This window comes from Myotis davidii, unplaced genomic scaffold (genome assembly GCF_000327345.1).
Source record: "Myotis davidii unplaced genomic scaffold, ASM32734v1 scaffold96, whole genome shotgun sequence".
NCBI classification, from domain to species: domain Eukaryota; kingdom Metazoa; phylum Chordata; class Mammalia; order Chiroptera; family Vespertilionidae; genus Myotis; species Myotis davidii.
Genome location: NW_006289416.1, coordinates 3090755 through 3104467, shown reverse-complemented (window position 1 = coordinate 3104467; position 13713 = coordinate 3090755). Strand labels below are relative to the sequence as shown.

Below are 13713 nucleotides of genomic sequence, written 5' to 3'. Positions count from 1 at the left end.
ACTAAAGTACTTAATACTGAAGCTTCATCTTAGCCTCAGCACTGAAGTAGCCCAAGACCTTATAGTTACAGCACTTCTACATATGTCACTGGTCTGGATCTTGTTAATTAAGATTTTTATAATGCCCTGACTGGTTTGGCTCAGTGGATAGAGCGTCGGCCTGGGGACTGAAGGGTCCCGGGTTCAATTCCAGTCAAGGGCATGTGCCTTGGTTGCAGGCATGTCCCCAGTGGGGGGCGTGCAGGAGGCAGCTGATAGATGTTTGAAATTTTCTAGGAGTCATATTAAAAAATGAGATTAATTTTAATAATAGGTCTTACTGAATCTAGTACATAAAATATTATCATTGTAACATGTAAACAGCATGAAAAACTATAGTTGAGGTATTTTAAATTTTTTTATTCATACAAAGTCTTCAAAATTCTGAAGACAACACATCTCTGTTAGGACTAGCTACAATACAAGTACTTGAGCCACATGTGGCTAGTGGCTACCAGATTGGACAAGCACACGTACAGAAAGAGCTTATGATGGTGAAATCTTGTATCCTCTGCATTTTCTTCTTATCCTGTTTGCTAGAGGCAACATTTATTTTAACTGTTTAATTTTAGTTATTCTGTTGTTGCCTCCATTTTTTAAATATACTTATGTCTGTCTTATCAGCTTTCAGACAGCACAGCTCACCCAACCCTGGTGTGGAGGTTTGTCTTACCTGGCCACCTAATGACTATTGGACAGAATTGTTCTGAATTATTTTAGAAATTTTTCTCTATCGTGATTATTTTCTTATACCAAATCCTCCCTGCTTTTTTCAAAGGTAGAGAACAGTAAACCACATACATTATTCTGGCTGTGTAAACAATTAGTACTAGGCAAAGCTGGGTGCTAGGATTACCTTTCCTTCTCTATGAAGTTCTAGGTCACCAGTCAGCATTCCAGACATCAGAATCAAATCTTCCATACTGGATCAGTTCATAAAATCATGTTAAAATTTAATCCAATTCTTATTTAGACAGTTTCTTGGATGTTATTAATTTTTTTCTGGAGTTTCTAATTTCCTTTCTTACCCCTACCCCCTACTATTTGTCTTGATCACATACTCTTCCTACATAGTACTAACTATGTAGGCTTCCTGGGCCTTCCTTGGCTACTTTCTTGGGTTGAATCCACTGTGTCTTGGATTCCTTGTTTTTCTCTAACTTTCTTATGAAAAGTGTATCCAAAGAAACTCAGAGCCTTTGCACATCTGAAAATGTCTTCATTCAGCCTTCACATTTGACTGAAATTTTTTCTGGTGATAAGATAGAAACAAGACTAGAATATAGTAGAGAAGGAGGGACTGGGAAAAACTGTAGAGACAGTGGCAGAGACAAAAGAGGGATGGGAGAAGCTGGAAAAGAAGAAGAAATCACAGCCTAGAATATGCCAGATGTTCAAAGCAAAACTGTGAAAGCTCTGTTCCCTTGTGTCCAGGCATTACAGCTGCACCAGGAGTTAGATAATAGTGGTAATTATTTAATTAAATGTTCATATATTGGCTTCAGGTATACACATTGGTGGCACTCTAGAGGCTTGTCCAATGTTGGCATTTAAGGATCTAACAACCTGATAGTTGGCTCTCCAGCCATACACTTAAAGCAAAGCCTGCTGACCCACTGACCCTGCTCTGCCCTGGCCCACTTTAAATTTCCACTCAGAAACGAGATTTGATGGGCAAATGGTTCTGTTTTTATAACAGGAGAAGAAATCCAGGCCAGCAGTACAATCCTCTTTCTTAAATCCTGTATAATAAAAGTATAGTATGCAAATTGCCCCCTCAACTGGCAGTTCCTCCAGGAAGAGTTCAACCAGGTGGTGGGGCCGGACAGAGGAAGGGAGGAAGGCCCTGGTCAGCAGCAGTGGCAGGCGGTTGGGGGAAGAGAGGGAGTACCCGGCCAGCAGCCACTAGGGACCCTACCAGTGCACGAATTTCGTGCACTGGGCCTCTAGTATAATCATAAAACCAAGAATCGCCATGCATATGCATGTGAGAGAAAAATAGCAAAACCAACTAGAGAAGATAATTTAACCAAACTCTTTTTAAATTTTGTAATTTTTAATAAGATTTCAGAAGGAGTTATAGTCACGAAACTCAAGAGGGTATTAGGAGATTATGGATGGTACAAGATTATAGATTATAAATACTGTTGCTGAAGTTAAAAATTCAAAGGACTAAAGTCAAAGAAACTTCCTACAAAAAAAATATGTGAAGACAAAGGAGGAGACAGAATCTTTTCAGACCAAGGAATCCTAGAAAGAAGAAAACGTAGAAGAAAAAAATATGTGGAAGAGAATTTTCCAGGGATGAATGAAAAGGGTGCCTTGAATGCCCAGCCTAATGACTGACTCTGAAGAGGCTCGAAGATAATTGATAGTAAAATTTTAGAACATCAAGGAAAGGTGGAAGAGTGTAAATTTTCTCAGAGAGAGAAAGGGAGAACCATGTTATCAATGCAGATTTTGGCACACACACAACGCACACCAAAAGGTTTAGCTTTGTGTTGGCAGTGTTAGACGTTTTAGGTTGAAAATTGGTATATTCTAGCCTATGGCTTCCTCGCCTTTTGCATCTTATTTATCTTTGGGAAATTTAAAATCACTCTAAACTTGCCATTTAAAATGTAAATTTCATAAATTTCTATATAAAACTTAAAGTAGTGTTTAGTAATTTTCTCATACTCAGTCTTGGCCTATACTCCATAAATTTTGGACTAATCTCACACATCTCAAAAACAGTAAAGCATTTGAGCAGTATCTTACTATTGAAATAGTGATATATTTCATCCATATAATCAGGAACAAATTAAATAGCAGGAAATAGCAACAAAATGTGTGTGTATGTTTTTACTTGTATATGTGTATTACATACTTGTATAGTTATTATAAGCTTTTGTAGTTACTACCATATTTCATCAACTTTAAGATGTTATTAATTATAAGAGAAACATTATAGAAACTGTCGTGAACATTAAAGAAAAACACTGCATATTAACTCATGGCATTCAAAGGTGGATTTCAGAGATGTTAAATGTGAAAGAACGTGGACTTTACAGTCGACAAAATATACTTAGCACTATGGGATACTACACAGTAGACTCGTTTTCTTTAATAGAGACTTCAGTTTTCTAATTCATTTTCTACTCATAAAGATCACAAATTAGCTCTTTATAAAAAAAATGTGTATCTTTTTGGAAATAGAAGTTTAGTTTAAGGAACTATCATTAAAAAATAAATTATTTAGATATACCTGAATAAAAACGTCTGGATAGATTTATATGCAAGGTATTCACTATGTTCATCTCAATGTGAATAGAAATATAGGTATTTTTTCATGTTTTTTCTGTTTGCTTGTCTTTATTTTATAACTTTTTTGTAATAAGCATTATAATTGTTAATTTTTTAAATAGTAATTTCATTTAAGGAAAAGGGGGATTAAGTAAGTGAAAATCTTCAGATTTGGGGTCTGACATACACCATTGTAAAGAACTATGGTACAAATTACCCCTTCTATATATGTTTGCTGCTTTTATTTTAAGGCTTTTTTACCTTTTTTTTTGGCATACATGTCAACAAAGTGTTTATGTACAAGGACTTAATTAAATATGTTTATATGAAGAATTATAATAGCCCATAGTTCCTTTGGATATTTAACCATACAGGTCTAATGAGGGAGTTTGGGAAAGGAGAACTTTGATTCATAACATCTATTATGTTTTTTCTCTCTTTCCATTATGACCAGGACTGTAAGCAAAACAAATGTGTGAAAGGTGACAGAGAAGAGGGGACCTGTGGTCTCAGTGAGAATGCCCTGCCTTGTGCAGCTCTGTTTCGGAAGACTAAGGAGGTGATTTACCAGACTGATTATCTATGGGGACAGTACAAGCACCTGGGCATTCATTTCCATGTCTGTCCAGAAGCAACCATTCAATTTTATGACTCTTACTGGATGATATGGATTAACTGTAATTATTCCAGTCAACATGCCCTTTGATTGTCATTATCTTGCAAATGTGTCAGAGGAAAATGTGCAAATACGGCAGTGACTAAAACTGGCACATAGCATTGATTAATACTGAAGAAAAGTATACGAACTATTTTTCAATATGATTACTATGAATTTGCCAGAACTATTTCTTGGAAACAAACCTTTTTATTACTTTTGTGTAAATTTATTTAACAAAACTGTTTTGTTGATTGTATCTAAGGAAAGTTCCAGAAGTTAGGTATTTAATTTTAAATATGTGAGGAAACTCTTAATGAAGAATTCAAAATAAAAGAAGAAAAAGCACCAGGTATCTGGGAATTCAAATGTTAAAATACATGAAAAAAATATTAACTACATGAGTGAACTTGTGACAGCAGTAACATTTTAAATTTCTAAAGACTTTACCCTTGTATATATAAAATAGGCCGCAGCAGCATCCATTTTTATAAGTATTGTTTGAGTCTATTAATACTAGATTATATAATCTCAGCCTTAATTCTACATTTGCATTATTTTGTAATTTTTATTACTATTTTTAAAGAGTTAAAGAAGTTGTACACTTCCATATCAATGCAATAAGGCCCTCCTAGAAAGTTGCTTCAAACACATCTGAATTGTGTATTAAAGCTAACATGTCAATATATGTCTTTGTATAAGTCCAGTTGTATTGTTCTGTAAAGTTACTTTGTAAGGAAATACTTTTGGTACAGTTTGGTGTCCCAGGAAATGTGTATTTTTAATCCTTTCTAAATACACAGTGAGGTTAATAACTGGTGGTTTTCCTATTGAGTAGATTTCTTTTTTAATTGAAAGCTTTCTAAAAGTTATTACCTTGGTAAAGCTATTACAATGTTAACCTGTCTTTATAATTGGAAGTCATTTAACTGTTTTGCTTAAGAGACCAATAAAATGACAATAATACAATTAGCTAAAGGGAAGATTGGATTCCTTTTAAGTGAAACTTGTTCTTATTTGTTCTTAAATATTAGTGCTAAAAACATCAAAGTCCCATATTATACTTTTGCTTCTCTGACTTGGTTATTTACAATTATTTTAAATGGGTGGGATTAATTCAATTATATTTTAGTATAAATTTTCAAATAATATTTTTTAGTAAAACGTTTGTATCATTTTTATGCTGTTAAAATGACTTTTCAGTTATATCTGATAAACATTTTCATGGAATCATCTTTTTTCCTTTATTGTTACAGAATTATATTTATAAAATTATTTTCACATGTTAATTAAGATGCTTTATTTTGCATGCCTGTTGAACATAGTACCTGTTTTGACTTACAAAAGAGGATATACAGTCATTCCTTATAGTATCCACAGGGAATTGGTTGCAAGACTCCTTGCTGATACCATAATCCACAACCACTCAAGTTCTTTTTTTTTTTTTTTTTAGAAAATATTCTTTTCTTTATATATATTTTATTGATTTTTTTTTTTACAGAGAGGAAAGGAGAGAGATAGAGAGTTAGAAACATTGATGAGAAAGAAACATCGATCAGCTGCCTCCTATACATCTTCCACTGGGGATGTGCCTGCAACCCAGGCACATACCCTGACCGGAATCGAACCTGGGACCTTTCAGTCTGCAGGCCGACACTCTATCCACTGAGCCAAACCGGTTTCGACCACTCAAGTTCTTTATATTAAATGGCATAGTATTTGTACATAACCTACATACATCCTCCCTTATACTTTAAGTCTCTTCTCTAGATTATATACAATACTTAATACTATGTAAATAGTTTTTATACTGTATTCTTAGTGAACAATGACAAGAAAAATGTTTGCACATGTTCATTCAATACAGATGCATGTCAACAAAACCATAACTTTAAATAGACTTTAAAAAGAAAAATGTTAAAGAGGGGACATTTTATAATGATAAAGGGTCCATCAGAATATAAACATTATAAACATGTGCACCTAATAACAGAGAACCAAAATACATGAAACACAAACTGACAGAAAGTAAGAAAATTTAATAATAATAGTTGGAGACTGTGCCCCATTTTCCATTACTTTTTTTTCTTTTTAATTCTTACCTGAGGATTTTTTTTTTCATTGATTCTAGCAATAGAAGAGGAGAGAGAGATAAACATTGATGTGAGAAACATCAACCGGTTACCTCCCATATGCACCCCAACTGGGATCGAACACAAAACCTTGGTATGTGCCCTGACTGGGAATCAAACCAAAACAACACTTTGTGCAGAGGATGACACTCTAACCTCTGTGCCACACCAGCAAGGACCTTTTGCTTTCATTTTTTTAAAATTTTTTAGTTACAGTTATGATACAATACTACATTAGTATCAGGTGTACAACATAGTAATTAGACATAACTTGAAAAATGATCCATTTTCATTTTTTACATGTATTTGTCCAGTTTTCCTAACCGTTTTTGAAGATACTGTCTTTGCCCATTGTATATTCTTGCTTCCTTTGTCATAGATTAATTGACCATGTAGATACGGGTTTATTTTTGGACTCTATTCTGTTCCATTGATCTATGTATCAGTTTTTGTGCCAGTACCATGCTGTTTTAATTACTGTAGCTTTGTACTATAGTTCCACATCAAATAGCGTGATACCTCCAACTTTGTTCTTAAGATTACTTTGACTATTCAGGGTCTTTTTACCTTTCATATACATTTTAGGATTAGTTTTTCTAGTTCTGTGAAAAATGTTATTAGTATTTTGATAGGGATTGCATTAAATATGTAGATTGCTTTGGGTGGTATGGACATCTTAATGATGTTAGTTCTTCCTATCCATTTATTTACATCTTCAGATTCTTGATTCAGTGTCTAATAGTTTCTGAGTACAGATCTTTTACTTCCTTGGTTAAATTTATTTCTAGGCATTTTATTACTTTTGATGCAATTGTAAATGGAATTGCTTTTTTAATTTCTCTTTCTGATAGTTTGTTATTGATGTATAAAAATGCAGCTTAGCCCAGCTGGTGTGGCTCAGTGGTTGAGCATCGACCTATGGACCAGGAGGTTTGAGTCTCAGGTTACATGCCTGGGTTGTGGGCTTGATCCCCAGTAGGGGGCATGCAGGAGGCAGCTGATCAGTGATTCTCATCATTGATGTTTCTATCTTTCCCTCTCCTTTCCTCTCTGAAATCAATAAAAATGTATTTTTAAAAAAACGCAACTGATATCTCCCTAGTCAGTTTGGCTAAGTGGTTAGAGTGTTGGCCCTCAGACTAAATGGTCTCGGGTTCGTTTCTGATCAAGGGCACATACCTTGGGTGCAGGCTCGATTCCTGGGCCCAGTTGAGGTGCGTGTGGGAAGCAACCAGTTGATGTATCTCTCTCACATCAATGTTTTTCTCTGTCTCTCCTCCTCCCTTGCACACTCTCTAAAAACATCAATGGTAAAAGTATCTTCAGGTGAGGATTAACAAAAATAAATAAAAATGCAATTGATTTCTGAATATTAATTTTGTATCCTACTTTACTGAGTCATCTGTTTTAATAGTTTTTTGGTGGAATCTTTAGTTTTCTCTATAAAGTATCATATCATCTGTAAATGATGACAGTTTGACTTCTTTCTGTCCTGTTTGGATGCTTTCTTTTTCTTGTCTGATTGCTGTGGTTAGGACTTCCAATACTATGTTGAATAAAGGTGGTAAAAATGGACGTCCTTGTCTTGTTCCTGATCTTAAAAAATTTTCAGCCTGGTCCATGTGGCTGAGTGACAACAAATGCATTGAGAAGTCACTGGTTTGATTCCCGGTACATGCCCGAGTTGTGGGATCACTCCTCAGCAGGGGAGTGTGCAGGAGGCAGCCTATCCAATTGATGTTTCTCTCTCTCATCAGTGTTTCTCCTCTTCCTTTCTCTCTCTCAAATTAGTAAAAACATTTTTTTAGCTTTTCACCATTAAGTATGATGTTAACTTTGGGTTGGTCATATATGGCCTTTATTATGTTGTGGGATGTTCTATCACCATTTTGCTGAGAGTTTTTATCAGAAATGGTTGTTGGATTTTGTCAAGTGCTTTTCTGCATTTATATGATAATAATAATGTTTAGTCTTCATTTTGTTTATGTGGTGTATCGTGTTCATTGATTTGTGGATATTGAACCAACTTTGCATGCCAGGAATAAATTCCACTTGATCATGGTATATGATCTTTTTAATGTATTGATGAATTCGGTTTGCTACTACTGGATTTTGTTGAGGATTTTTGCATCTATGTTCATCAGGAATATTGGCCTATAATTTTTTTTATTTTTTAGTGTCTTTGGTTTTGCTATCAGATATACCCCATTCTCAGTAATAGGTAGAACAATTAGACCAACTAATAGATAAAACCAACAACACAATGGAAGACCTAAAGAACACTATAAACCAGCGGTTCTCAACCTGTGAGTCGTGACCCATTGGAAAACACATATATAATTACCTATTGTTTTTGTGATTAATCACTATGCTTTAATTATATTCAATTTGTAACAATGAAATTGGGGGTCACCAAAACATGAGGAACTGTATTAAAGGGTCGCGGCATTAGGAAGGTTGAGAACCACTGCAGTATAAACCAACTAGGTTTAACAAGCACATAGGACGTTTCACCCAACAACAACCGTATGCATTCTTAAGCACATGCAGAAAGTTCTCCAGGATAGACCATAGGCTAGGGCTATAAAACAAACCCAAAAATGTAAAGGGACAGAAATAATACAGAGTAGGTTCTGTGGTCACAATGCAATGAAATTTGAAATAACGGGAACATTGGGAAACTCAAATACTTGGAAATTAAACAATACGCTCCTAGATAACCAATAGATCATAGAGAAAATCAAAAGGAATTCAGAAAATATTTTGAGATGAGTGAAAAGACAACACACCAGAAGTTATGGGATGTGTCTAAAGCAATGCTTAGAGCAGCCGTGGGCAAACTACAGCCCATGGGCCGGATCCGGCCCTTTTGAAATGAATAAAACTATTGAAAAAAAAGACCGTACCCTTTTATGTAATGATGTTTACTTTGAATTTATATTAGTTCACACGAACACTCCATCCATGCTTTTGTTCCAGCCCTCTGGTCCAGTTTAAGAACCCATTGTGGCCCTCGAGTCAAAAACTTGCCCACCCCTGGCTTAGAGGGAAATGTAGTTATAAATAACCACATTAAGAAGAAAGGCCTGGCTGATGTGGCTTGGTTGACTGAGCAACACCCCATGTACCAGGAGGTTGTTGGTTTGATTCCCAGTCAGGGCATATGCCTGGGTTGTGGGCTCGATTCTCAGTGGGTGACATGCAGGAGGCAGCCAATCAATGATCCTCTTTCATCGATGTTTCTTTCCCTCCCCCTTCCTCTCTGAAATCAATTTAAAAAAATGGTTTTAAAAAAGTGGGACTACATCACACAAGCTTCTGACCAGCAAAGGATAACATCAACAATATGAAAAGACCAAGTACCAAATGGGAGAAAATATTTTTAAATCATATATTTGATAAGGGGTTAATATCCAAAATCTATAAAGAAGTCATATGACTCAATAGAAAGAGCGAAAGAAAATCCAATTTAAAAACGAGCAGACTTTTTTCCTTAAAACCTCCAAGGTCTTTAGGCCCCAGGCATGTGACAGCTGGCCTCAGTGTGCTCTGTGCTTTTTTCTGTGTGGTCCCAGGCTCAGCAATGACACCCGATTGGGATCTACATTAACCTGGCCGACACCACTCACTCCCCTCTGGTAACTCCTTAGACCCTGTCTCACCCAACTGTGTACAGTCTAAGGCTCTTTCAGGCGCTGAGCCTCATGAGCAGCCTTATGCCCTATGGACCTTTTGCAGAGCTGCCCAGGCTCGGTACCAGTGGCAGCCGGCCTCAGTTCACAGTGTGGCCTCTGCCATGCACCTCCAGGCCAGCACAGGGAGCTACCAACCGTGGATCGCTTTGTAGCTCCTACCACTTAGCCCCAGGCTGGTCACAGGTAGCTGCTGACCTTGGCCTGCACTGAAGCCCCTCCCAAGAGAATATATTTTTCATTGATTTTCAGAGAGAATGAAAAGGAGGGGGGAAAGGGGGGGAGAGAAACATCGATGTGAGAGAGAAACAGATTGGTTGCCTCCTGCATGCTCCCCATCCGGGGCCAGGGATTGAACCTGCAACCCAGGCACTAGCTGGGAAAATCCAGCCCTGGAACCTTTGATATGCAGGTCAATGCTCCAACCATGGAGCCACACGGGCCAGGGAGTTGTGCCCATTTAAACTCCCTCCGGCCATGAATGAGAGTTTCTGTCGGCATTCACACTAACAGTACTGTCAGATTGTAAAATTTTTGTCAATCTGGTAGGATGTAGTATCTATCGTAGATATTAATTACTCTGCACTTCGATGAGGTTGAGCATATATTTTTTATTGGCCATTTAAGTTTCTTTTGTATAGTGCAGATTCCAGTCTTTTGTCCTTTTTTCTATGGGATTGTCTTTTTCTTGTTGATTTATTGTTGTTGATTCGTTAAGTTCCTCTCAACTCTTTATCAGCTACATGTTGAGAACATGTGAGGGGCCTGGAGGAGGGAAAGCTTCAGAGTGAATGAGGACTGCCAGGGTCTGAGGGTGGTGTGAAGGTCCCCAGGCATGAAGAAAACTCCACACAGGGAGCAGTTTATGCAAAGATTTTATTTGCTTAAAGGCCTTCAATCAGACATAACTGGAAACAGGTAATAAGAGGAAAGTATCCCTTGCCCTCCTCAGCCCTCTTCAGGCAGTTAGATTAGTTTCTGGATGTAACGTTCTTCGTTTAAAGACTAGTTTTGATGTGGATGACACGGCTCTACGTGTTTCTCTTGGGCCTTAGCTCTGCCTTTGATGACTTCCCTCGGATCCAGCGCCCTGCGTCTCTAAGTGGGGGGGGGGGGCCCCTCCTCTGACCAAAACGGTTTTCATTGTCCAGACTTGCTCCCTTTCAGACTTTCCCTAACCTATGAGATTATGCATAATGAATTCATCCTTCAGAAGACAACATTAATTTTTATTTCCCTGGCAATCATTCAGGAACAGCAGTTCAAAGCTTAAAATGGATTTCCCTTTTATTTATTATCTCTACAGTTGACAGACCTTTCTGGCTAAGCAGTGATTTGGCAATGGTTGGTTCTTACTTCCAGCTTTTAAAAAGTGAAGTTCAGGAAAACTAATTCTAAGGCAGCATAGGTTTGAATCCTTAGTTGGCCCCTCATTACCTCATCCATGAGGGCGGGAAGCACTCTGGCTGGAGATCACATGCTTTGGCCTAGGGAGAGGGTGACTCTTATTTTGTTCTGGGCCTCAGAGTCGGGTGGGGAAGCTGAAAATAGTCATTTCTTGGCTGCCTGGGTCAGACGAGGGCCTCGCTAATATGGGTCCATTTACAAGTGAGAACGAGAAACCAGCCTCCGGAGGTGGGCCTTCCCACTCTGATGTGAGCAGAGTTGATAAAGGCCCAAGGAAAGGTAAGGGTCGCTTAGATTTCTTCATGTTGTGCACATTTGTTACAAGATCAAGCTGAAGCATGCTCTTCTGTTCAAAGTTTGAGTTTTCAACTTGTGTCCAAATTAGCATCCCCAGATCCCAGTTCTCACCCAAATTTAATGCCACTTTACCGCTGTATATTAGGTATGTGAACTTGGTCAACTGTCTTACAAAAGCCAGATACCCATCTTTCTTTCACTCATTTGCCCTTGTGTTAATGAACACTGATATATGCCAGGCACTGTGCCAGGCATAGGGTTAAAGCATGAATAAGGACAATAAGAAATCATTTTTCTTCAACAAACCTGCATTGAAAACTAATCAATGGTGTTGGAGGTGAGAGTCAATGTGACCTTGGAAAGGATTCATGGCTGGAAGGAGGCACGAGGAGCTCTGGGTGCTGGTCATGACTTGCTTCATTATCTGGGTGCTGATTGCATAGTCACTTTGTGAAAATTCATTCATAACTCACTTGTGATTTAAGTACTTTTTATAATGCTGTATGTTGATAAAATTTACATTAGAAACTAATCTATAAATACTTACTTTTTAAAATCCTTTATGGCATTGGAATCCCTCGTACTAAAGGGAAAGATAGTTTTAGGGTTGAAATATGCTGGAACTGAGTGCTGGTACATTTTTTCTAATGTTCTGCCTATTTCTCCCAGGAGTCCTGGCACCACCACTTCCCCCGCAAACAACAACTTGGAAAGCATAACCTCAGAATATTCTGGGAATAAAATATTTTGTTTTTATATTTTAAAAATTAAGGAAAACATGTAAGAGTGTAATAGAAGACAAAGTCACTTTCCTACTTGACCCCTCAGCATTCTCTGAATATGAAACTCGTCTCACCTGTATTTGCCATTAGTCAAAAGATATTAGCAACTTTTATCTGCCCGTGGCTTATTATTTATGTTGTTGTAGTCTTTTAACCAATAAATGTTCAAAGATGTCAATGGGCTGAGATGGTGAGCTCCATTCCTTCCCTGCTCTGCATTATTTAAATGTGCTGGGACCTGGCCAGAGAATTTAAATATGATGTTGCACCATGGTGCTGTGTTCTTTCTTAGCTCCTCAGGGTGAGTTTAAAAGTGATTAAGTCTGGCCCTGGCTGGCTCAGGTGGTTGAGCACCAAAAGGTCACTGGTTCAGTTACTGGTCAGGGCACAATCCAGGTTGTGGATTCAATCCCCAGTACCACATTGATGTTTCTCTCTCTCCCCCTTCCTCCCTCCCTCTCTAAAACGACTAAAAATATTTTTTGAAAAAGTGAGTCTGAAAAGACTGAGCCAAAGAACCTCATGCAAATATCCTGCTTCATTGACAACTAAATAACCTAGTTGTCAGTGCTTAATGAACTTGTTTTTTATAATATAAACTTCAAAAAGTTACCAAAATACATGAGGTAATAGCAGAACGGAAGAACTTTTCCCGAATAAAGTTATGACTTAGAGCAGTTCAATTCTTTCTCATTTTCTGATTTTATTATTTGCATTGATGTTTACTAATATTTTAGCCTTTATAAATACTGTTTGTATTAAACAAACATAGTGTGTCTTTCAGTTCATCTTAGGTCTCTTAGAATGACCAAACCCAGGGCACTTTGGAAGATGAAAGGAGACACTAAAAAGAATTAGCAATGTTAGCTGACCCACAACGGAGTGACCTGGGACTGGCCCGGGCAAATCAGGGTATCTGGACGGCCCACCTACTTTTAGATAAGGGGATAAAAACAACAAACTAGAGCTTGTTTTCCTCCACTCGCCTGTACTGGACCCTTTAACAGTGAAATGTCCTGCACCCATTTGTCATGTTCATGACTCCTCGGTCCTGCCTGGTTGTGCCTCATCTACATCCTTCAAAGACACTGCTTTAGCTAATCTACGGGCTAGCTCCTGCCTTTGCTTATTAAAAACATAGTGCACAGGTCACAATTGCAATCACTTCCTCTCTTGCGATCACATTCATTTTTCATATCAGCTGATTTTAAGCAAAACAAAACAAGAATAAAAACACTTCTCCACAGCCTTTTCCAATTAATGTTCCACTTTTCTGATTGCCTCAATCTCTCTCTCCATCATACCGAGGCACGCTGTTTTTACAATGCTATATTCTTTATTTGTGACTTTATTTCTATTGTTTACACTATTACAGATGCCGCCATTTTCCCCTCTTTGCCCACCTTCTCTCCCCCCGCCCACCC

At 37.6% G+C, this 13713-nt stretch overlaps 1 protein-coding gene across 1 annotated transcript in view; it reads left to right on the top strand.

The window, feature by feature from the left end:
• The window catches only part of SMCHD1 (structural maintenance of chromosomes flexible hinge domain containing 1), a 132474-nt gene extending 127523 nt beyond the window's left edge, over nucleotides 1–4951 (top strand). The window contains exon 45 of the mRNA XM_015562675.1: nucleotides 3779–4951. Within this exon, the coding sequence (XP_015418161.1) occupies nucleotides 3779–3803 (25 nt within the window). The 3' untranslated portion in view covers nucleotides 3804–4951. The remainder of the gene's footprint in view (nucleotides 1–3778) is intronic.
• Nucleotides 4952–13713: the final 8762 nt, after the last annotated feature.